At 35.7% G+C, this 25,587-nt stretch overlaps 2 protein-coding genes and 1 pseudogene across 4 annotated transcripts; all 3 read left to right on the forward strand.

Moving 5' to 3' along the window:
- The first annotated feature begins 1,557 nt into the window (after positions 1-1,557).
- On the forward strand, positions 1,558-7,078 carry lhx1b (LIM homeobox 1b). The gene is made up of 5 exons (XM_051110624.1): positions 1,558-1,766; positions 3,306-3,529; positions 3,804-4,078; positions 5,160-5,325; positions 5,879-7,078. Exons 1-5 carry the CDS (start codon positions 1,597-1,599, stop codon positions 6,250-6,252), a joined length of 1,209 nt encoding a protein of 402 aa, XP_050966581.1. The 5' UTR covers positions 1,558-1,596; the 3' UTR covers positions 6,253-7,078.
- A 1,455-nt stretch (positions 7,079-8,533) lies between these two features.
- Positions 8,534-10,156, forward strand: LOC127164786 (serine/threonine-protein kinase pim-1-like; annotated as a pseudogene).
- A 1,773-nt stretch (positions 10,157-11,929) lies between these two features.
- aatf (apoptosis antagonizing transcription factor) lies at positions 11,930-25,002 on the forward strand. 3 transcript variants are annotated; one of them, XM_051111211.1, is made up of 12 exons: positions 11,930-12,064; positions 12,793-12,963; positions 13,153-13,578; positions 13,743-13,880; positions 16,648-16,762; positions 16,957-17,191; positions 17,337-17,501; positions 17,693-17,776; positions 17,880-17,947; positions 18,024-18,104; positions 18,882-18,953; positions 24,742-25,001. In XM_051111211.1, exons 1-12 carry the CDS (start codon positions 11,980-11,982, stop codon positions 24,791-24,793), a joined length of 1,692 nt encoding a protein of 563 aa, XP_050967168.1. In that variant the 5' UTR covers positions 11,930-11,979; the 3' UTR covers positions 24,794-25,001. The 3 variants fall into 3 exon arrangements, with proteins under 3 accessions (XP_050967168.1, XP_050967169.1, XP_050967170.1); XM_051111212.1 differs by having other exon boundaries at positions 11,933-12,064; positions 16,960-17,191; positions 24,742-25,002; XM_051111213.1 differs by having other exon boundaries at positions 11,933-12,064; positions 13,156-13,578; positions 24,742-25,002.
- Positions 25,003-25,587: the final 585 nt, after the last annotated feature.

A 25,587-nucleotide genomic window follows, 5' to 3' on the forward strand; every position in this document is an offset into this window, starting at 1 on the left:
AGAACACATTCGCTCATTGCATTGTTGAGGATCAAATCCCACGGCTAATGATATCTATAGCATACAGGCATGAGGCTTGTTCGCTGTCTGTTGTATCTCTCGCTGCAGCTCCTCTGATGGCTCCCCGTGCGCTGATAATATCTCCCAGCAGCCGGAGACTTTATATTATAATCATTAGTGATCCTTGCCCTCTCACCCGTACTGAAGAACAATCGCAGAGGAACATTAATCTGAGCTGGAAACTGCCGTGGCCCTATTTTCCCACATGGCTGTCCAGGGCGTGTTTTTTTCGAATTGTGCATAATTTCTGGATCACTATGGCTGAATTCAGCCGTTTAACTAAAATATTTCAAACAGCCTCGATTTCATTAATTACCCTGTGTTAATAGGATTTACTGGATGTAGCTGATAAAACGAAATTACAGTGCTGTATATAAAATCTTTAATATAGGCCAAGCCTATATTAACCTTTTTATAATTTATTAGCCTATTCTGTCTAACAATATAACAGAAATAAGTGAATCTGAAACATTTAAAAGCATGTTTTCTATTTGTATTTTGCATTGAATATAAAACCATTTAACAAATAATCTTTACTATGCTTCCAATGGCCTAAGGTAAGCTTGCTTGAATTGATAACAAGCGTAAATAATCAGTAGAGCCTTCTATAGGCTACTGAGATTTACAAGATCATTGAAAAAAAAGAAAACGTCAGTAGCCTATTGTTCAGAATGTGAATTACTCATAACCAATGTCTTGCATACCGTCAGATTGTCTTACATGTCATAAGTAGAACTAATTATTAATTATTATTTCTAAAAACACTTAACTGATATATAAATAAAGAAAGACAAATTACAATGCATTAAATTCTTCTCGGTCAAAATAGGTTAGTTTTTACATACATTTTCCTCCACTCCATTTCGAAATGTAATTAGTCAACATTCAAGTTTGTTTTGATAATACTCAATGTGTTGTTTCCAAATGGACTGTAGACAGCAGAAATTGCAGGGGAAAGTGCTTTCACCTAATTTGCTGTAATCTGATTGGTTCTGTTCCAACATGACGTCACATCGCAGGGAATAAGGTCTCTCGGCAGCATCCAAACGCATGCCAGCGACTGAAGCAGAGCAACATGCAACTGGAAATTACACACAAATGACCAGGGATATATGTGATATGCTTTGATATCGTTGATTTTAACTTTTTGTAAAACGAATTAAACGCATTCATTGTTTTTGTTCAAGCGATGGGAGCATTGGAGATTCTGCGCGCTGTATCGATTTAAATATAGGCACAATAAGTAAGCATTTCATGAGACTGAACTAACACTTCAGCTAAAGTTTGTTTTATTCATCTTAATGATAAAGCATCAACGCATGCTTAATCGTCTAAAGAGGAACTGACACTTGTCCGTTTCTGTGCTGCATCTTTAGGCAAAATCTGGGATGCTGTGTTATATCCAATGCCTGGCTTTTTGATGACTTTTGTTTACTTGGATCAAGGACCACGTAGTGTTCTCTAACTTTTGGCACATTTCAAGCTAATTTTTGCCTTTAACCAAGGACAGCTACGTAGTGACTGGAGTCACAAAATATGGTCCACTGTGCGGGATGCGAGAGGCCTATTCTGGACCGATTTCTGCTCAGCGTCTTGGATAGAGCCTGGCATGCCAAATGCGTGCAATGTTGTGACTGTAAATGCAATTTAACTGATAGATGTTTTTCAAGAGAAGGACGACTCTACTGCAAAAACGACTTTTTCAGGTGAGCATTTGAATCGAAGAAAGCATAAAAGACAAGTTTTAGCAATACAGTTACTGACCTTTCTGTATTAAAACCTTGAACTAGATTTTTTTTCCTCATAAAAAAACAATAAAATAAAATAAATAAAAAAGGAATTCTTTAAAAATCCATGTATATATAAAATACAGCCCAGCTATGATAATACATTTACACTAAAATAAAATAAAAAATCGACACAAGCGGTGCGAATTACATTTACAACCCCCCGAATACTACACAACTTGTTACGTGACAGACTAAAACAGTTCTCTTTGTTTACAAGGTATGAGTGTCAGGCAGGCAGCGGATGAGATTTGCACCAGCACCTGACGGATGTGTGCCCTGCCTCGCCTCAATCTTTCGTAGCACACGCGTTTGTTTGCAAAAGCTCGAGCAAAGATGCGATAAGTGGATTTGAATAATGAATCAGCTCGAGAGCAAAGCCACAGACATCCAGTCAGCACGCATTTGATAACCATTTCAGTGAACTGCATTTACATGTACGCGGAGAGACAAAAGAACGTATATTGGAAGAGTTTGGAAGAGGATATTCTGTTAATACATTCTGTCAAAGCAATGCTGAACATATCAGCAACTCTGTGCTGAAAGAAATGTATAAAGAAATAATTCTGTTAGTTAATGCACCTTTGTGGGTGGAAAAAGCATGATTATAAATTGTTTACCATTTTAACAGAATATATATACATAAGTAGGCCTACATGTTTTTTTTTCAACATATATGGGGTAAATTTACCATATAGGGTACATTATTTTATTATAAAGACATGTACGTTGTCTGTGAAATATAAAATGTTGTAGATGTAAAAGTTGTAACTATTTGAAAAAAAAAACAAGAAAGTTGTATATATTTAAGGTAACAATATACAGCAAGATATTGGTTGAATGATTATGGTTAATAGGTCGTTCCTAGAATTCCCTGTTTGGTTTTTATTTTAAACAGTATCTTCCCATTTTTGTTATCAGTGTTATTCATTTGAATGTTTTACATTGCATGTTGTGTCATTAATGTTTATTACAGTATTTAAGTGCTGTGTGTTACCCTGTTGCTTTTATGTTATATTACTGTGCTCCTTATTATTTACCAATTTTGGCCAATTTTGATAAACCATACGTTTTTTTTTTAATTTGCACCCCTATATAATATGCGGCACAAAGATTTGCATAGCTGAAATAGGTTGATATACTTAATGACATATAATTAGAAAGTGCCTGTAATGCTTCACATTATTTTAATGCCAAGGTTGTGGCAACCACAACTGCCACCTTTTTAACTGTAAATTAAAGTGTAGAACTGTAGCTGTACATATAATATATTTAATGTTTATAGGAAAAAGTAAAAAGGTAGAACCCACTTTTCGTGAAAAGGCAAACGAAACAGCTGCAGTGCCAACAGTCTTCCTCACAGGTTATTTTAAAAATATTGCATTTGCGTGTCTGTTTGTTTGTGACTAAATTCTTTAATTCGCTTATTTGACTTAATGTCTCTGTTGTTTTCGGCAGACGTTATGGCACTAAATGTGGAGGATGTGCGCAGGGAATCTCGCCCAGTGATCTAGTCCGGAAAGCGCGAAGCAAAGTCTTTCACCTGAACTGTTTCACCTGCATCATGTGCAATAAACAGCTTTCCACTGGCGAAGAACTGTACATTCTAGATGAATATAAATTTGTCTGCAAAGAGGATTACATGAATAACAGCATCGGAAAAGACACAAACCTTCTGTCAAGTGAGTAATTTTGGGCCTATGTAGTCTACAAGATAAATTTGCACGATTTTTTTTTCTCATGGTCTGCTGATTCTGTAGGCTATGTAATTTTAATAAAGCGTAGACTAGGTTGTTATTGTAATATCTGATAACGTGTTGTCTTCGAATGTGTTGCACAATGCATTTTGAAAAAAAAAAAATACAAATGCACATTAGAAAATTACAAATGCATAATGACATTTCTATTACGAGAATGTCCTGACTACTAAACGTTTTACGTCTGCGATTTTTACAGTTACTACGTGCAGTGACCCGAGCTTATCTCCAGAATCTCAAGACCCACAGGACGATTATAAAGACTCTGAGACTGGACACATGTCGGACAAGGAGGTCTGCAACAATGAAAACGACGAGCAGAATCTGGGTGGCAAACGTCGCGGGCCGAGAACTACTATCAAAGCCAAGCAGCTGGAAACTCTGAAAGCTGCTTTCGCCGCCACCCCCAAACCTACCAGACACATACGAGAGCAGCTGGCGCAGGAGACAGGCCTTAATATGAGAGTCATTCAGGCAAGAAAAAAAAAAAAAAAAACAGAAAACAGAAAATGGGCTATTAAAAAAGGTTGTAAGTCAATAGGCGCTTCGCGTTGTGCATAAAAACAGAACACTCCCGTTGTCAAATAACTGCAAATGTAGACTGTTTGTGTAACCGACGTAGGCCTATTTTTTACTTAAAAAAAAAAAAAAACACAGTTAATTTAGTTAACATGATTTACCTGACAAAACATTTGACGTGTGGACTTGTGTTGCCAATAGTTTTTATTAAACCGCGGCCACGACAATATTATAAAAACACCCATTTCAATATACATATTCTTAAATGAAAGTGATAAGTAGAATAAACAGTTGTCTTTTCAAGAACATTACCCTAAACTGTACGTCTTTTACGGTTTCCAAGCACATAATGCATCTTCTGTGTGGTCACAGGTGCGTGTTGGTTATTTTACGTTTTCGTCTTCGGCACATCCAGATTTTAGAGTCGGAACTATTGGTATAATATGCCAGTATTTACTAATGGCGTACAAATGAACAAATTAAGTTATGACAACTTAAAACAAGCAGCCTACATTAATTGGCTAGTCATAATGACTGCAATCACAATACATTTTAAAATTGTGTATAACTATGCCTAAAGTCCATTAGATGGGATAATAGGCTTGATGCAAATATGTGCTGTGCAACCTTACAAAGACTCAGTGACATAATAGTAGCCTGCCACTGGTTTGTCTTTCGGCAGTAATACCCGTGGTCATAACGAATGGGGCTTTAAGTACTACATGTAGAGAATTGTGTGGCACAGTGGCAGGAATAATGACAAGTGATTTGGGCATAAACGCCAAATATTCGAAAATTTTCGAATTTATATTTTAATTTGACCTATTGTTTCATGGAATATAGCGATATCTATGCGTATATCTAAATACCTTCCTTAATATTCGAATTAAATCTGTATTTTTTTTTCTAAAACTGTTGCTTAGCTCTTAGGTTTTCCATGTGCTGTCAAATAACAAAGTTGTTCTAAAAAAATTTTGGGAGGTTATTAACCTGGATGTTAATGTCCCTTTTCTTTTGTGTATTTTCTGTCGTGCAGGTGTGGTTTCAGAATCGGCGCTCTAAGGAGAGGCGCATGAAGCAGCTGAGCGCGCTGGGCGCCAGAAGACACATGTTCTTCCGCAGTCCGAGGAGAATGAGAGCGCTGGGCGATCGAATGGAACCTGGAGAGCTCATGGCCAACGGCCATTTCTCTTTTTATGGCGGTCAGTTCATATTCATGAATATTAATTAGAAAATATATTGCGTTTTTGGAATTCGCTTGCCCCATATAGTTACAGTAATATGTTACATATATAATGTTGGAGTAGTATGTTTTATACATTTTAATATATGTATTATGTTTTGTGCAACACATATAAATATATGTAGCCTATGTATATATGCTAGTGTATGTAAATGCATACAAGCATACAAGTGTTGCACAAAATTTAACCAACATTACTTAAAATAATAATAAAAAAATAAATAATCAAGCTTACATGTGTTACACAAACCATATATATATTTTAATTAAGATTTAACGTTCTGTTAATAGAAATATGAATGTACACAAAATATTAAGCAGTCTTCCTAATGTACATTGATGTTCAGTGTTTAATTTTCACCAGTCCAGCCCTACAAAGTCCAAACAGAGTAATTACACCAACACTGACTGAAGTGATTTCACATGCCAAATGGGGAGTTACTGCATTGTCCCTGTGAAAGTGTAATAGGAAGTCTTGAATTATGACCATTTCATGACCACACTTTTTACAGACTATCAGGGTGAATACTATGGCCCAGGGTCAAACTACGACTACTTCCCTCAAGGTCCACCTTCCTCCCAAGCCCAGACTCCAGGTGATCTAGGATTCATGCCCTCCTCCGGCCCAGCTGGAACCCCTCTAGGGAGCATGGACCACCATCACGGAGCCCACCACCCCTCCACTGAGACACAATGCTTCAGTGAGATGATATCGCATCACCCAGGGAACTCCCCCAGCCCAGAGCCCAGCGCACCCGCCTCCATCCACAGTATCTCCACTGACATGTGTGACTCCACTCCACCCTTCACATCCCTGAACTCTCTTAGCAGCAACGGATACAGCAATCAACTGTCCTCGGAGCTCAATGAAGGGACGGTTTGGTAGCAAACAACAGACTAATTACAAAGTCAGGATACAAAGATGTGGACATGTACTGTTCATGTGTGATTTTATAGCAACAATATTTCTATTTAGTTAATTTATTGACATAACTGTCTATTTATTTGATCATTTGTTTACCTATTTATTTAATGTATTTATCTATTTAAGCAGCATTTTGTGTATTTTGAAAGTGGAATGTCAAATATGGGTCTGCAGACCTTATAGCTGTGCTATAGACAAGGACAGTACAAGAAAAGCTGAAACAGAATGTTTATATTTACAACACCTGGTGTGTCTGTTCACATGTGTATCATAATTTGATGACTCAGACCTCTTTGCCTTTCAAGGCTTTGCCATAATGACACTTGAAATCATCTCGCACCAAAATCTTTCTCTGCTCTCCATGTGGTGGAGTTACGTTTCCATTATGAGTTCCACCAAATCTCAGAGCGTTTGCCTTTAAAAGGGAAACTTAAAATTGTCGGGACAAACCCTTTATTTGAAATGAAACATGACTTGAATTATAAGACAAAGTCTACCTTCTAAAAAATGATTTTATATGGTCAGTGGACAGAGAGCAGTCAATTGTTTACGTGTATTTTCTTCAGGGGTTTAAATATCAACAATAACTTAACGAACCCTCTTGATACTGACATAAACTTTTTTTTTTTCCAAGCAAGAAACCAAACTTTTGTATTAATTCAATTTATATTTGAGTTGTGATTCACTGTACTAGTTTGTATAATATTGTGTTTGCACAAAGAATACACTACACAGAACAAAACCATAAATACATGTTGACAAAGGAGCACAAATCCATAAATTGCATTTGTTTTTTGGAAAACAACTCTAATGCTGAAATTGACTCATCGTGTATTAGTCTGAATTAGGGTTATCTGATAATAATACAGTGTTGAATTTTAGAATCTGTAATAAAACGGAAACAAGAAGTCTGGAGAACAAACAGGGATGACATCGATGCATTTTCTAGTGAAAGAAAAATTATAAAACTGTGTTTTTTGTTTATTCTATTTGATTGTATACTTTATATCAAATTTAGCATACAGATATTGATTGATATTATGTCAGTTGCCCAGTATTTGCTGACATTCTTTTTTTTTGAAAATGAAATAAATAAATGAAATATATAGTAGGAAACCAGACCTTATCGAAAATGCAGGCAGCATAAACTATAGCCTACCTAAACAATTTAAATTAAGTTTAATGATAACACTTTACAATAAGGTTCATTAGTTAACATTAATTAACTACTTTAGTTAACATGAGCTAAGCATAAACAACACATCTACAGCATTTATTAATCTTAGTTACTGTCAGTGTTGGGGGTAACGCATTACATGTAACACCAGTTACGTAATAATATTACTTTTTCAAGAAACTAGTAAAGTAACGTATTACTTTTGAGTTTCTTTTTCAAATAAGTAACGCCAGTTACTTTTTTCCCCATTTATTGATTGACAAGTCTCCTGTCGGGAAATTGGGAGTAAACATGATGTTACTGTATTCTAGACTAAATGTGAACATGCATTAAGTCATCTTACTCTCAAAAAAACAAACAAAAAAAACAAAACAGAATCAGTATTCCTCAAAATGAGTAAAAACAGTGAAATGCAAATATGACGCAACCCTGCAATAATTAAATATGTTAAATAAAATATAAAAATAAATATAATATAAATACATAAATATCCTTTATGTATTTAATTCCATTTAATTAACCAGTGTCTTTGCTGCTGACCTTCGATGATGCAATTCTTTTTATTTATAGCTAAAGAGTGATCTCCTGCATAAATGTACATTTCTTTCAGCCTGAGGTGAATTTATTTCACTTTTGGTGTAGAAGGGCTTTTAAAATTGTTTTATATTAAAAACAAAGAAGCAAGCCTTGTCCAGATTTAAAAAGTAACGCAAAAGTAACGTAAAACATTACTTTTAAAAGTAACTTTCTCCAACACTGGTTACTGTTCATTTTAACATTTACTAATATATTATTAAAATCAAAAGTTGTGCTTGTTAACATTAGTTAATGCACTGTGAATGAACACGAACTAACAATAAACAACTGCATACAAATCCACACCATCACATCAAAATACAAAATGCCATGATACATCTTTAAACAGATGAAAACAAGAGAACATCTTTTACCACTGGCCAAAAGAGAAAACGAAGTTCCCTCAGTGTGTACGACATCTCATCCTTAACATCCAGCACTGATGTGGCTGAGGAACATCTGTCCATTAGTGCTGGTGAAGAACATGAGATGTCAGTGAAAAAGAGGAGAAGGACAGATAGTTTTGAGAAGCTGCTCTCTCTCAGATATATCAAGTGGAACAGCAGCTCAGACCACGCATCGACACACGAGAGACACGCTGAAGGTAAACCAAAAGACCATTTGGCAATGTGTAATTGTCTTCTGTTTACTGGAGCTCTGTACATTATAAACTCAACAAAATGTTCAGTATTACCATATGTGACCCTGGACCACAAAACCAGTTATAAGGTTAATTTTTTTTTTTTTTTAATTGAAATTTATACATCACATGAATGCTGAATAAATAATAATAATAATAATTTCCATTGTTGTATGGTTTGTTAGGATAGGACAATATTTGGCCCGAGATACAATTAATATCCTAATGATTTTTGGCATAAAAGAAAAATCAATAATTTTGACCCATACAGTGTATTTTTGGCTATTGCTACAATATATTCATACTACTTAAGACTTGGTTTTGTGGTCCAGGGTCACATATGCTACAAAATAATCTACACAATCAGGCATCATATCAAATTCCCAAACTTTGATAAGTTTGAACTCATGATCAGATTTTTATTGCAGGACATAAATCTTTAAACAGATAAAACATGAAGTAGTTCTAATTTTGATAGCATGTAGCAACTGAAGAATCATCATTAGAATGCAATATTTAATTATTTGATAAAAACATGCTTTGGTTTGATATTCCCCTCTTCAGGTCATTCTCCACAGTCAACTGCTTGGTCTCAAGAGGATCATGGTTTTCAGGAACCTCTTTCCAGTGATCCTAAAGTCCTTCCCCTTGCAGATCAGCAGGTTCAAAGTCCTTCAGCTCCAGTCCATCACAGTCCAGCATTCGCTCACAACAGCATGGACCTGACGACTGTTGGTGAGTTTACTGTCATAACCCCAAACATTACACTGCTGTCAGTGCTTGAGATTTAATTTCAAATACAATTAATCTTTTAACAGACAGCATTCTGTGCCGATATGAAATTAGGAAAAAGCTTGGTGAGGGAGGATTTGGCTCCGTCTACGAAGGCAAACATTTGGAGGATGACCTTGAGGTACAGTCATTCTTATAATATTGAACTGCATTGTTTTGTCTTAATATGTCCATTTTAAGTCAAAATTGCCAAAAAGCCAAAGAACATGAAATACATCAACATATAAGTACACAACACTCGCTGCAACATAGTATTTTTTTTAATCCAAAGATTCAACAAACGTCCTTATTTGGGAAGCACCTCCATCTAACAATGATCTTTCTTCTAGTCTGGTCATCCCACACCTGTTCCATTAGAGGTTGGCCTACCAATCCTGGTCAACAGGGAGTCCAAACCTCCAGAGATCATTCAGTTGCTGGACTGGCAGGACCAGCCTGAATATTACATCATGGTCATGGAGCGTCCCTCACCCTGTGAAGAGATGTGGGACTATCTGAGGCATCACGGTGGCACCCTTGAGGAGGAAACAGCACGGTTCATCATGGCACAAGCAACGATGGGCGCTTACATCTGCTGTCAACGAGGAGTGTTTTACTGTGACATCAAGCTGGAGAACCTGCTGATGAACCCCGAAACCCTCGAGGTCAAACTGATCAACTTCGGGTGCGGGATCTCCTGAGAGACTATGTATTATGCACTAAACCTGTAGTTTGGGAGTAATTGAATAACACCAGATATTTTTTACACATGCTTTCAGTGTTGGGGAGTAACTAGTTACATGTAACGGAATTACGTAATTTAATTACAATAATTCGAATTCCTCAAGTTAGCATAGCGTCTGGCGGCCTGACCTCAGTGCCAATTCTTCCATGTTTTAGCATCTTGCTGGACTGAAAGTGACTTGCCTTGGTTGCGACAGAGGCCACAGTCTCAAAGTTCCTCTTTTGGCCATCCTAGAGGTCCCCGTGAAAGCCGTTCCTGCCATGGCTGTCCCAGAGGTCTCTGCATTGGCTGTCACAGAGTTTCTGGTCTCATCCCTCAGCTTATCATCTGTCGTCTTGTCGGTCACTCAATGCCATAGCAACTTGTGAGGCTGCCAAACCCTGGTAGCTTCTGGTTCCTTGGTTTGAGGCAGTAATATTTGCATCTTTGCAGTATTACTTGCTTATCTAGTGACCACAAAATACAAATGCAGTGTAAACAGTGTAGGAATGTATGTAAACATACATATTATACAAATGTATAATATACTGTATATATTATACAAATACAAATGTAAACAAAAATATTGTATATACATGAAAATGTGAACACATTATTGAATAAAAAATTAAAACTGTCTGTTAAATCCATTAAATGAATGTGCTTTTGCTTAATAAACTCAAATAAAATCATTACTTTATGACTGTCTCCACAATCAAATACTTGAAAGGGAAATAGTGCAAATAAATAGCGCCCATGCACCTTGAGAATTAGTATATAAGCTTTGAAATGCTTACTTTCATTTATTACATGCCTTTCTGAAATGCTTACATCTTTTTATCATGGCATTAAGTGGTGAAATATTTTTGTATTTAACATGTGCCATATTTATATGCAATGTTAATGGTTGTAAGGTGACAAAAAAAGAAAATCAACTAAGAAAAAAACTTCTTTTGCATTCTTTCTTTTTTTTATTGCAGAAAAAAAGGAACATATTTCAAGGCGCACACTCAGTTTTAACAAATAAAGATATTACGAAGTACCAAGGGAATTGCAGATTATGTCGAAGTATTTTAAACATGTCACAGACTGTAACAGTCTTACTGAATCAGAACAATCAATCAGAACAAAACAAATTTAACACAGGGAATTAATTAAGATATTTTTGTTTATGTATGTGAAATATTTTGTAATAAAACAAAAAGGTTAACAATAAATTCTAGATCTTTAGCTATTGTTTTTTTCCCCCCGTAATACAAGATAACATCCTTTAAAGTAAAGCAATAATTAATATTCATTAAATGAAATATAAACTCTACCAGGTCCATCCAAAACCTGTTTATGACTTTAGTCTAAAAATAAGTCCTCATCTCTTTCTCACTATTACAAAAACAGCATACGTAATAAACATCAGTGAATCTTGATGTTAAAGATTTAGAAGGGTAAATGGTATGTAGAATTTTGAAATGTATTATTTTATTTTATTATTAATACAGTATTTAAAAGGAATTAGTTTTTAAAGCTCTTCTCCAGTTAATGTTCTCAATTTTAAAATATTTTTTGTTTTTGGAAAATATTACAAATATGTTTGTTTTTGCCTTTTTTCTCAGTTTTAACTAAAAATTAAACTAAAAAAATAACTGAAATGTATTAAGGTTTTGTCACAGGTAGAGAATTATAACATATAACATATAACATATATATATAAACGTTTTAAACACCAACTTGTTTTCTACATACGTCACGCCTTCTCCGGCGCACTCTGATGATGTCACGACAGAGTTACAGCGTGGGACAGTCATGGCAGCTTCCATATCACAGCAGCTCGAGGATTTATTAAATCCTTTACCAAACTTCGTGGATCCTGAGGATGACCAAGATGAAGGTATTATACCTTATAAACATATTAATTTTATTTAATGCGTTGTAAAGCATTTTAGCGCTATTATAATAGAAAATTTGCCACCTTCAATGTAAGCACGATGTGTCTGCATGCCTGACTGTACTGATAAGCAGCTTTATTTATTATAACACACTTATTCATTAGAAGCTGCAACTTATGGCATTTAACATAAGTTAGCAATAAATATGATTGTCATGTTAACAATAAGCAACATGTTGTTTTGTTTTCACATAATAGGCTATTTTCTGTAAAAAATTTTTTACTTGTATACTTATTTTATTTTAAGCTTCCACTAAAACAATACACCATGTATGTACCATGGTACATATGTGTATTTCGTGTGCTATGGTAGTACCGTGCAGTTCTTTGTAGTATCATGTAAATATTATGGTGCATTATATAAATATGGTAGTCATTCAGTAACATGGTATTACCGTAGGATACCGTCGCTATACCATAATACTATAACGTTATATTATGTTATAAGAATAATATTTTATAGTAAGTATCTTATGTATTAGAGCGGGGCTTGTTGATAATTGTTAATCAGACATTGTCATTGTCTGGTGATATAGTCAAAATCTTTATCTTACATGCAGGTTTTAATGTAATATATGTTCTTCATGTAAGAATATATGGATAACTGACTGTTGATATGATCGTATGACTGTAATTGCCCAGCTTAACTACAATACATTTGTGAACTGCAGAGACGAAAGCCAAAGTCATAGAGAAGTTTGATGAAGGTGATGATGATGATGAAGAACTTTCATCTGGCCATCTGCGGAAGCGCTCTGCTGCAATTCTGGCTGATGGTGATCGTCGATATCGTGGCAAGGCAACATCCAGGAAAGATATACAGAAAGAGTTAGACGGATCAGGTGAGGTGAAAGTGTCTATATGTTTGTTTAGAAAAAAATGACAATAATGACAAACTTCTTAAAAAGAGTGATGTTTTGAAAACCCTTCATTTACACTTTTTGAAAAAAACAACTAACTAGCAACTTGTCTGTAACTGTCTGTGGATTATAAAATGGGATTATTAAACTAATGCTTATGAACATTTTCAGCAGATGAAGATGAAGGTGATGATGATGATGATGAGGAAGATGAAAATGAAATGCTGGACAAATACATGGAGTGCATCAAAGATGATGATGATGACGAGGAAGAGGAGGATGACGAGGATGATGATGATGACGACGATGAAGAAGAGCAAGGTGATGACGAGGAGGATCTTAATGAAGACGATAGCTCACAGATGTCCAGCTTAGTATCTAAAATGAAAGGCACAGACTTTATGAAACTCACAGAGGGAATGGATGATCTGGGAGAGAGTGAGGAAGAAGAGGACTCAGCTGCCAGTGAAGGAGAGAGTGAAGAAGGCTCTGAGGAAGAGGAAGAAGGCGAAGAGGAGGAAACAGCCCTGAGGACCTTCTCTAAAGAGAAAGTTGATGAAGAGGTTGAAAAAGGGAAAGCCGTGAAAAATCAGCTCGGTATGGATATTTGCGCGCACATTCACATATGTGCTCTACAATAAATAAATAAATAAATAAATAAATAAAAAATAAAAATGCATTTGTTGTAATCTATTATAAAAGAAAAATAGAAGCTACCAAAAAACTATACTCAACTTCACGCTGTTTTCAAACCTCCACAGCTCTTTGGGACATGATGCTTGAAAGGCGAATCAAACTGCAGAAAGCTCTTGTGATAGCCAATCAGCTTCCACAGCCACAGACATTCCCAGAGTTCAAGAGCAGGGGAGGGGCTGAATATGCAGAAGCTTTAAAAAACAGTAAGTGAATGCAGTAAAAAATACTTGATATTTCCTACTTCTGACCATAAAGTTGTTCTGTTGCTCAGTGTTTTAGAAGGTGTGTAAAGAAACAAAGTTGTGGTCAGTAAATGCAAAAAATCACTGTAAAAGTTTGGAGTTAGTAAGTTTTTTTTTTTTTCTTTTCTTATTTTTTTAAAAGAAATTAATACTTTTATTCAGCAATAATGCATTAAAGGAGAAGTTCACTTCCAGAACAAAAATTCACAGATAATGTACTCACCCTCTTGTCATCCAAGATGTTCATGTCTTTCTTTCTTCAGTCGTAAAGAAGTTATGATTTTTGAGGAAAACATTTCAGCATTTTTCTCCATATAATGGACTGGTATGGTGCCACAAAAAAAATGTAGTTATAACGATCCCAAATGCGGTTGTAAACGATCCCAGCCAAGGAAGAAGGGTCTTATCTAGTAAAAAGATCGTTTATTTTCATAAAAATAATACGATGTATATAGTTTTTAATCTCAAATGCTCATCTTGTCTTACTCTCCCTGAACTCTGTTTTTTTCCGGTTCATGACAGTTAGGGTATGTCGAAAAACTCCTCTTTTCTCCCTCAACTTCAAAATCGTCCTATATCGCTGTTTTACCTTTTTTTTTATAAAGGGTGTTTGATCTTCTTTGCTTGTTCACTTTGCATAGACTGGGTCAGTACTTGTGCAGTGATGTAGGATGATTTTGAAATCATTTTTGAAGTTGAGGGAGAAAATACAAGTTTTTTGACATACCCTAACTGTCTTGAGCCAGAATACACAGAGTTCAGGCAGAGCAAGACAAGACGAGCATTTGAGATTAAAAAGTATTTAAAACTAGATAAGACCCTTCTTCCTCGGCTGGGATCGTTTACAACTGCATTTGTGATCGTTTGAAGCTGCATTTAAACTGCATTTTGGAAGTTCAAACTCGGGGCACCATATTAGTCCATTATATGGAGAAAAATGCTGAAATGTTTTCCTCAAAAAACATAATTACTTTACGACTGAAGAAAGAAAGGCATGAACATCTTGGATGACAAGGGGGTGAGCACATGATCTGTAAATCTTTGTTCTGGAAGTGGACTTCTTTAAATTGATCAAAAGTGTCAGTAAAGACTAAAAAATATATATTTCAAATAAATGCTGTTCTTTATTTGAGAATGTGTTCACCATTGAAGATAATATGAAAATGAGCATCAAGCATATAAGAATGATGTCTGAAGAAGACACCAAAGACTAGAGTAAAAATTACAGAATTTTACTTTTTAAAATATGTTAAACCAGGTATTTTAAATTGTAATAATATTTCACAGTATTAATGTTATTACTGTGTTTTTGATCAAATAAGTGTAGCCCTGGTGAACATAGGAGACTTTTTTCAAAAACATTAAAACCGCCCCCAAACTTTTGAATGGTAGTGTGTACATCTTTAGAGTTCCTAAAGATGGCTAACAGACATGGATAAGGCATAACACTTATTTTTAATTCTCTGTGAGGAATCATATGAACATGCAGTTAAATTTCCACCTTTATCATCGTTTAAATCTCACATCTTCTGTGCATTCAACAAACAGGCCCTACATCAATTGTAGTTTTAATATCAAGGATTCTTCTGGCTCTGAGCAATTAATACATTCGTGCACCTTCTTTCTCAAGCAGATCTGGCTGCTTAGAGAGACTGCCTGCTTCTCATTTGCATATTTATTGCATCGGTCCTTTAGCCAGCGAATGATTGATGTGGGGCCGTCCTCCTGAATTCTGAACAGCGCGTTGCTTTGAGAAGGAAGGAGAAGTGCATGTGTATTTTTGATTAGCAGTAAAGATGGCACAATCTCTGCACCCCCACCCCTGAGTCTTTTTATTTATTTGCTCTTATTATGTAAGGTAAATTGTAGCATAGGCCTGTTTTGCATATTGGCTGTGTAGGAAAACTGGGAGGCATATCTTCTTTAAAATATTTTTAAACTTGGTTTGGTTTTTGATGACAAAGAAAAAGTTATTTATTTTTCTTTTTAGGTAGTTGTGTGCTTTCCAGGTAAAGCTCGGTGGTATGACATTGTGGATTGTTGCCAAAGCATTGCTTTGATTGCTAAGAGTTTTGTGGTTTTTAGGGCTTTTTTTATTGCTTGTGGCTTCTAGGGTGTTCTGGGTAGTTGTTTACTTGCCCAAGTCAAAAGAGATGACCATTTAGTCTCTACATTCTCAGAAAAAAGGTACAAAGCTGTTACTGGAGTGGTACCCCAAGGTAAAAAACCTAAAAATACATCTTTGTACATACAGTGTACAAATTAGTGCTGTTTGAAAGGGTGCCATCCCAGTGACAGCACCTTTTTTCTGAGAGTATTTGATACATTGGTCCATAGAAATGGAACTGGTTCCTCCGATGGAATTTTGGTTCATCGTAAGGCTGAAAATCTCATGTCTGATAGCTTTAAAACAATGATAGCATACCTTTTGCTAAACCACAAATGGCTAACTTTTAGATGTCTCTTGACAGCATTTTAAAATTGAAATGATACACTTTACCTAAGCTTGTTTTCTATGCCATGGAATCAGTATCTTGTCTGATGGCTTGTGTGCCTTGGGCTGTAGAGTTTATTTCTTCATGCGTTTTGATGTTTTTAACTAGTGTAGTACAGGAATGACTAAGATCAGAGGAGGTGAGTTGTAATGACCCTGCATTTACAGAAGTGTGCTGAATTGATGTCATGCCTGACATGTGCTGTATGATAAGCTTGTATCTGTGTGTGGTAGGTCATAAAGCCCTAAAGGCTCTACAAAGGTCTCTGCTGGAACTCCAAGATCTGCTGCTCTACCAAAACCCTGAAACCAGAACCATCTCTCAGGGAAAGACCTGGGACGCCAACAGGTACCAAATTTTTGCTTTTAAAATATTTTTTTTGACATTGCCTCATTCTCTCTATTTCCCACAAGTGAAAATTGTGAATTAACAATGGAAATTAATTAAGAGATTATTTTTTGGGTGGTTGCTTTCTACATGACAGTTGTCTGAACACCATAAGTGTATAATTTCCTTATTTCAATCTCTTACATCACATGCAGCAGCAGTGCTAAAGATGATGAAGAGATTAACAGTGAGGATGATATGGAAAATGGGGATGACGTCCAAGAGGAAGAACAGGAAGAAGTGCGAAACGGACCCCTGAAACGAAAACTGGAAATGGCAGAGTATCCTGACTTTATGGCTAAACGATTTGCTGCTTTTCTGCCTTACCGTGATGCCACCCTGCAGAAATGGTATGACAAGACACGACTCGCAACCGGCAACAGTAAAAAGGTAAAAAAATATTATGTTACGTTATGATATATTACATTATATTATATTGCATGTGTGTTTTTAAATGTCACAGAGTAGGATGCTACTGTCTCTGCTTAACGTGAATATCTTAAGTAATTTACTCTTTTTGTTTCCCATCAAACAGGGTTTTGGAGCTTTTGACAGGAACATCCTTACACAGGTGGAGCAGGTTTTAATGGACAAAGAGAGGCTGGTGAAACGTACACAGACGCGCAGGTCTGAATACAGAGTTCTGGGGAAGCCGGAGCCCATCACGCCTGAAATAGACAGCAGTAAATCAGAGGGAGAGGTAAGACACTGCTCTGTGCAGAAGTGTAGTTCTCTTTTAATTAATTCTACTGCTCTGGAGTTGTTTAGGCTAATCAGCCTAGCCATTTCAGTAGGTTATATATCTGTTGATTTGAAGTGTAAAACTATTTTTAAAAGTAACATTTCCCATCATGCTAGAAGTCTCACTGAGCTCACTCTCTGCTGTTTCAGGCAGCTGAACTGGCACTGAAAGCTAATGTGCACCTTAAAGATTTGGACGAGGAGATTTTTGATGACGATGACTTTTACCACCAGGTAAGAAAACAAGCAGGATGAATTACTATGCAATGATAATGTTGAGTAGTTATAAAAAAAAAATAGTAGTGACGTCAGGCATCTCTCTCTCCTTTTTTCACAGCTACTTCGAGAGCTTATTGAGCGGAAAACAAGTGCGACAGACCCCAATGATCAAGTGGCCATGGGAAAGTGAGTGTGTGTGTGCATGTCTCATGTGTGTGTTTCATGTGTCATTCACATAATAACTCAACCTCTGATCTCACAGGCAGTGGCTTGCCATCCAGAAACTACGAAGTAAAATCAAGAGGAAGGTGGACACCAAAGCCAGCAAAGGCAGGAAGATCAGGTAAGCTGGTATTCTCCTAAAAGAGTCAAGATGTGCTCAGAACTCACAGGTGAATATCACAAAACCTGTCAATGAAAAATCAAGAAGTATTAAAAAAATAAAAGAAAAATCAAGAAGTTTTGTTTTGTTGTATTTTGTTTTATTTTATTTCATTTTATTTTATTTTAGACCGGACGATTCTCGTTTATTTAAATACAGGCTTTTCCTTTAAACAAATTTTTTTTTTTTTTGTCAACTTTTTTTGTTGACATCCTTTGCAAAATTCAGCCATATTTACAGCAGTGTCATTGATTTTAGTGCTCCAGTTCTTTCATGCAGGGTTGTTATAGTTAACTAAAACTAAATGCATAAACACATCTTCGTCCAAAGCAGTTTTTACTACTTCTTGTTACTAAACTAAAATGAAATAAAAATGAATAAAAACATACATATTTAGATGTATATTTAGACACACACACACACACACACATAAATAATAATAAATAAATAAATAAATAAATACGCTTTCATTTCAAGTTGTTGCATCATCTAATAAAAACAGTAAATCATCTGCTATTATTTAGCAGCAAAAAAAAATTAATTCAGTTATGCAGCAATGAGATGAGTTGTTTCTACTGAATAAGCAGCAGATATCATCTCTTATCAAACATCTCTTTTAATTGTCTGTTTGTCATGTAAATGAGTTTGGTCAGTGAGGCCGTGTGTGCTCACAGTTAAACGTCACAATTCAATTTTCAAGACTGTTTATACTTGTCATTCTTTCAAACTTCTTGTCAGGTTTCACATTCACAGCAAGCTGATGAATTTCATGGCTCCTATAGACAACAGCAGCATGAGTGATGATGCCCGGTGAGTGACGTCTTATGTTCTACTCGTGTCTGTATTTCTCATTCTGCTGAAACGTCAGAGTCAAACGTGATTATACACAAACCCTCACATTTATAAGATGTATATAATTGTCTAAATGCATAGTTCACACAAGACAGAAAGTCTGTCCCCATTTACTCACCCTAATGCTTTGGAACACAAGATCTTAACGCAGAAAATCACAGCTGCTGTTTTTCATACAACAAAAGTAGATGTGGACAAAAACTGCAGTTCACATGACTTATGCACTATATTCTAAGTATTCTGAAGTTATACAGTAGCTGTTTGCAGTGAACACACTGAACCCTGGTATTAGAGCAGCTCGAACATTCTGCTAAATGTTCCATTTTGTGTTCCATTGGGGGGAAAAAAGGTGAGTTTGGAACAACAGCGGTGAATAAATGATGAGAACATTCATTTCTGAGTGAATTGTCCTTTTAAGTGTCAAAGCATCTTCATTTGAGTGAGCTTTTTATGCCAGTCTGTGTTTGTACCCTTACTGTGCAGTGGGAACACCAGCAGGAAGCTGTAGTTGTAGTTGTGTGCGTGTTTAATTAATGGTTCAGTTGTGTGTTTCTCTGTCCTGTCAGCCAGCAGTAATCCTCCTCAAACAGAGAACAGGCTAATCAAACACGCTGTGGAGATATGCACATACACAAACACTCACACATTTCAAAGATTTCACTTTTAATCCCCCTTCTCGTTTTTTTTTTTTTTTCTCCCTTGTTTTGTTTTCCGATGGTTCCACAAAGACAGTTGTGCATATCAGGTGTTCAGTAGCGACTTTTTTTTTAATCTTTCATAGGCACATGAATTCTATTCATTAGGGCTGGCTGTTTTTCAGATTCTGTTGATTAATTTGAATTTAGTGTTTTGCCATGATTTTATTTGTTAGAAATCCCATGATTTTGAATAGAAATATTACCAAACGTTAGAATTACACACTTACAATATACCAATGATAACTGTAAAGAGAAAAGAATGATCCAACCGCATGTCGGCGCATGTGATTAACTGCTCACATGTGAATGTGCTGGGATTGCTAGGCGCCATTCACACAGAATGCGCTTTTGTGTTGACAAAGATGTGACGCGGGCAGTGGAATAGGAAAAACATGCAAGAAGATAGGAGTGAACAACTTCTAACTTGAGCGCTGCGTTTTTATAATGCCATTTCATGCATTAGATCAGGGGTGGCGAACTCTGGTCCTGCAGAGTTCAGCTCCAACCCTAATTAAACTCACCTGCCTGTAGCTTTCTAGTAACCCTTCAGACATTGATTAGCTTGTTCAGGTGATTGGGTTGAAGCAAAACTATGCAGGGCTGCAGCTCTCCAGGACCAATGTTCGCCACTCCTGCATTAGATGCTGCAAGAGATGCGAGTGCAGCAGTCAAACGTGTCCATGTTTACATGGCAAAAACAATGGAAAAGCAGCACAATCAAATAAAAAAACCTGTGAAGAACTACTACTCTATGTCTGATGTTTCATGTTTGCATCATCGTGACTGGCTGAAAGCTGCTGTTTATTGTTTTTACAGTTGATAATAGTCTACTATTGTCATACCTTCAGTCATTTTGAATTTGAATTACCTTGACTCTTGAGATTTTTAAAAAAGCATTTTCCTCGTATTATTTCTTAACATATAATATGTGTAAGACAATGTATAAGACAAGTTTGTACAAAATGTAGTTGTAGTTCATGCATCTTTTCTGCAAAGATATTTAACTATTAATTATTAACATTTACATCATGTTGACAACATGTGTGGTGCACTCGGAATAGAATTTTCTGTAACTAAAGGGTTAATAAAGAAACAGTTACTTAGTAACAGTTGATTAGTTGATTACCTAAAAATTGTAAAAAATCAAAAATCAGTTGAACGTCCTGAAAAAAATGAGATTTTTATTTTTTATGCCATATCGCCCAGCCCTAGAATTCATATTAAACAACATATAGACACTGCCATTCAAATGTTGGAGTCAGTAAGATCGGGATTTATTTTTTTTGTCAGTGTGGCTTTTTTTTTTTTTTTTTTAATACTTTATTCAGCGAGGACACATTAAATCAGTCAAAAGTGAGAGTAAAGACGTGTAATGTTATAAAAAATTAAATAAATTAATCTCTCTTGAACTTTTAATTCTTGAAAAAGTCAAAGAATCCTGGAAAAAAAAATCATTCTACACAAAATATTAAGCAGCACAGCTGTCAACTTTGAACATTTCTTTGATCATCCTGAAGGTTACAGAAATGTTTTTTATACAGTTTATTCCTCCCCCCCACCCAAAGCATACATTTAAGGGTTTATGTATGTATTTGTTTATTCATATTACGCTTTATCTATTTACTACTTTAAATTTCCATTACAATACTTTTACAATTCATTAAGTATTTTTCTAGTAGTTTTTTTCTCCCCCCTTATTAACTAAACCAAAAATCTTTGCTTCAGTAGCACATATTAAATGTTCCAGTTTATTCTTGTCTATATTTTAAAGTTTTTTACAGAGGGTTGTAAGTATATTGGTCACCTATTAGGTATTTTACATTTTAATACTAAAAACAGTTGACAGTATCTTCAGATTTATGATTAAAAAGATTTAACTCTAATATGTTACCAAAATTAAGCAAGAATTTTAAACATGGCTTTATCCGATGTTCAGGTTTCTGTTACGGAAATTTAAGGAAATTAGTGCATACTTAATTAGATAATTTGTCTGTTAGATAAATGTGTACCCTGTTCACCTGAACTGCCTTAATATAGTATGGTGCCTTTTTGTTCTTCTTGGAGCTACTTTTTGTGCTTCTTGGAAGAGAGCTTTGGAATGGCTCAAGGGAGTAAATGAAAGAATTTTTATTTTGGGGTGAACTGCCTTTGATAAAACATGGAAACCCTATATGTAAAACACAAACCACAGTCTTATAAAATCAAGCTTTGAACACATATTTGCATGCACTGATCTGTCCCTCTGTAGTCCTCCTATTGTTTTCTTTTTCTTACACAGTAAGTATTTGTGTGGGTGTTTTAAGGGTTCTACTATATCGTGCTGCACTGGGTGTAGAGATGTGTAGAGAAGAGAGATGCAGGATTAGAGAGGAGAGGGTGGATTGATGAAGAGATGGAGGTGACGGATAGACTTGGCCTGGTGATCACGGTCACAGTGCGATGCTACTTGAGCACGTAGAGGACGAAAACATGAAGCACTCAAGAAGGTGACAGAAATGTCTGCTGAACTATAATGCACGCACACTCATCTTTAATCAGACCAGGAGACAACACAGAACATCTTGTGTCAAACTCTGTTTGCCTTATGTGTACCTGATATTCCCTACATTATGGGGACCAAATGTCCTCACAAGGATAGTAATACCAATGAATTTTCACCTTGTGGGAAAATAGCTTATGAATACAAAATGAAGATATTGGTGAATAAAGTTATTTTTGTTCTCTTTACGCACAAAATTATTCCTGTTGCTTTATAAAATTACGGCTGAACCACTGATATCACATGGACTATTTTAATGATGTCCTTACTACCTTTCTGAGCCTTGAATGTGGTAGTTGCATTGCTGTCTATGCAGGGTCAGAAAGCTATGCGATTTTATCAAAAATATCTTAATTTGTTCTTGAACGTGAACGAAGGCCTTACAGGTTTGGAATGACATGAGGACATGAGTAATTGTTGACAGAATTTTTATTTTTGGGTAAACTAACCCTTAACATACTAATAACACTAGGACTGTTATCAGAGTCATAGATGACACAAACTGAAGCTTGATCTTTGCCAGCCACACATGCATAGTAACACATGTGCCTGCTGGATTGTTTTTATTTACATAACAAGTGGTGAACTACAGAAATAATGATGTATGCCGATGGCATCAGAGAGTGACCGGTGACCTTTGCCAATGAGGAATTCTAGGCGACCTTTTCCTTGTGCAGCCAGAACACACTTCCCTCTGCCTGCTTACACAGCCACTCTGCCGTATCTCAACTCCGGCTCCATAGCCCCGACACGCACCACTGGCCCCATGAATGTTAATGCCGACGTTGCAGGATGGGGTGCGCTCTCTCTCTTGCACGTGGGCAAGTGAGCAGACATGCAGCATACAAATTCTGCTGGGGCTTAAGAGATAATCACAATACATTTGCCCTGATGGGGTGATGGCAAAAGCTGAGGATTCTGGGTAGCATGAGGGTCCTGGGTAAACCTCATCAGCAGAGATGGGTCTCAACTTTCCCCTTTGATGCTGTGCATCTCTCTTTAGCCCTTTGCTTCTAGAAGTTCTGTTTAGCTCAGAATGTATGCGTTGTGTGACGGCGACAGCGTGCTGTAATCCTGAATGCTGGTTGTGCATTTCTAACAGGGATTTCGGATTAAGGATGGGCTTGTTAGCTTGGCCTCAGCCCTGCCCCTCTGGGACATTAGCACCTCAATCTCAGGACTATGCTTGTGTGCTTTTGTCCTCTGTGCATTAAATAGGGCCATAGTTTATCTATTAGGATTTGTGGCCTTTAGTCATGGATGGTTCAAAAGGGACTGAACAGATTGAGTTCCTCATGCTACTTTGAGATTCTTTTCTCTGTTTTTTTATTATACCAGGTTATTTTCCAATTTCACAATTTTTCTGCCATGGAATGTCTAAAACAGCCATAAACATGATGATAACAAATTTACAGGTCAAATAATGCATACGTTTTAATAGTAGAATTAATGCAATTGCTTTATAAAAGTATAAGCTTCCTATTTCTGATTTTAGTTCTAAATAGGCTGTCTTTACTTAAAATTAGTTTATATAAAAATACAGTAAAAATGGTAATATTGTGATGTATATTTTAATTTAAATGAACTATTTCCTATTTTAATACACTACCAGTCAAACGTTTTTTAACAAAAGATTTTTTTTTTTTAAAGTCTCTTCTGCTCACCAAGCCTGCATTTATTTCATCCAAAGTACAGCAAAAACACTAACAATCTGAAATATTTTTACTATTTGAAATAACTGTTTGTCTTTATTATCACTTTTGATCAATTTAAAGCATCCTTGCCAAATAAAAGTATATATTAAACTTTTGAAGTGTATAATGTTACAAAAGCTTTTTATTTCAGATAAATGCTGATCTTTGGATCATTCTATTCTATTCTATTCTATTCATCAAAGAATCCTGAAAATAAAAAATTACTTGACTGTTTTAAAAATTGATGAAACAGCAAATCTGCATATTAGAATGATTGCTGAAGGATCATGTGACACTAAAGACTGGAGTAATGATGCTGAAAATTTAGCTTTGATCACAGGAATAAAATTAAATTTGAAAATGTATTCAAATAGAAATCACTTATTTTCAATAGTAAAAATGTTTCACAGTATTACTGCTTTTGCTGTATTTTGGATTAAATAAATGCAGGCTTGGTGAGCAGAAGTGATTTATTTAAAAACATGAAAAATCTCATGACTGGTAGTTTATAATTTAAAATATAATTTATTCTATTGTTCAGCAACTCCAGATTCTTCAGATATGCTGAAATGGTGCTCAGGGTACATTTTATTTTTTATTTTTTCCTAACATTATAAATTGTTACTGTCGCTTGATCAATATATAGCTGAGCCCAAACATTTCAATAATAATAAACTGTGGCAATAGGTGTATTGTTTTTACATATGAACATGTCTAAAATTGGTGCTCTTTAAAATGACATTGGGCTGGTGACAAAATGCCTTTAAGTTGAAAAATGCAATATGTTCAACTTACTGTGTTCTGATTGTTTTCAGGTCTGAGCTGTTTCGTTCCATGTTTGCGAATGGTCCAGTGATGTCACAATGACTGAAACAGCCTTAACATGCTTAAAATCCAGCGTGCTGCATTGTTCCCACACACTTCTGCAGTTGAAATCCTTCAGGGACCCCAGGCTCAAACCAAGTTTTTTTGTGATTACCTGTAAATGAAACTAAACTTCTTTTGATTTGTAAAATGACATATTTTACTGCCTATTTGTATTAAAAGACCATTTTGTCAACAAAGGGAGTTTTTTTTCATTGATGCTTAATTTTACACTTACACTACATAATTGTGTATAGTGAAGCTAACATGCATTTCAATTTTATCATGTAATGTAATCTGATTAGAGGTATCGGAGACACCTTTTCCTCATATTATCCACAACAAGCTTGGTTTATCGTTGTTTCATAATTTTAATTGGGTATTGAATTAGCGTGATTCAATTTGGTCTGTCGTAGTTGGTAGGTAGTATGAGAATAGACTGTGAAGCCCACACAGAGGGGACTGAATGAGAGAATGATTGCTGAATTGAAAAATCAATGGATGTGTGTTCCTGGATCCTTCTGTCTGCCTGATTTCTCACAGGACTGAAGTATAGCATGAAGACAAGCACTGATTATCTTTTGGTAGAAACAGTCACCAACCTTTAGGATTTCATACCGGGCTACTCTTATTTGCCCAAAAACTGCACCTTAAACTGTAAAGGTCAAAGGATGGGGAAAAACACACATTACTACATTTAATAATTTTGGAACCCAAAATCTGGTCCAACTTACAGGTGTATCTTATAAAGGGGACATCGGATGTAAAATTCACTTTTACATGGTGTTTGCATACAA

The sequence above is a fragment of the Labeo rohita genome, chromosome 5 (genome assembly GCF_022985175.1).
Source record: "Labeo rohita strain BAU-BD-2019 chromosome 5, IGBB_LRoh.1.0, whole genome shotgun sequence".
Taxonomy (NCBI): Eukaryota; Metazoa; Chordata; class Actinopteri; order Cypriniformes; family Cyprinidae; genus Labeo; species Labeo rohita.

Excerpts from the sequence above, each read along its gene's own strand:
- lhx1b (XM_051110624.1), top strand. The coding sequence starts at position 1,597 with ATGGTCCACTGTGCGGGATGCGAGAGGCCTATTCTGGACCGATTTCTG. Across the intron at positions 4,079-5,159 it reads TTAATATGAGAGTCATTCAG|GTGTGGTTTCAGAATCGGCG; the intron begins GCAAGAAAAAAA and ends TCTGTCGTGCAG. Across the intron at positions 5,326-5,878 it reads CCATTTCTCTTTTTATGGCG|ACTATCAGGGTGAATACTAT; the intron begins GTCAGTTCATAT and ends CACTTTTTACAG.
- aatf (XM_051111211.1), top strand. The coding sequence starts at position 11,980 with ATGGCAGCTTCCATATCACAGCAGCTCGAGGATTTATTAAATCCTTTA. Across the intron at positions 17,502-17,692 it reads GCAGTAAATCAGAGGGAGAG|GCAGCTGAACTGGCACTGAA; the intron begins GTAAGACACTGC and ends CTGCTGTTTCAG. Across the intron at positions 18,954-24,741 it reads AGCATGAGTGATGATGCCCG|GTCTGAGCTGTTTCGTTCCA; the intron begins GTGAGTGACGTC and ends GATTGTTTTCAG.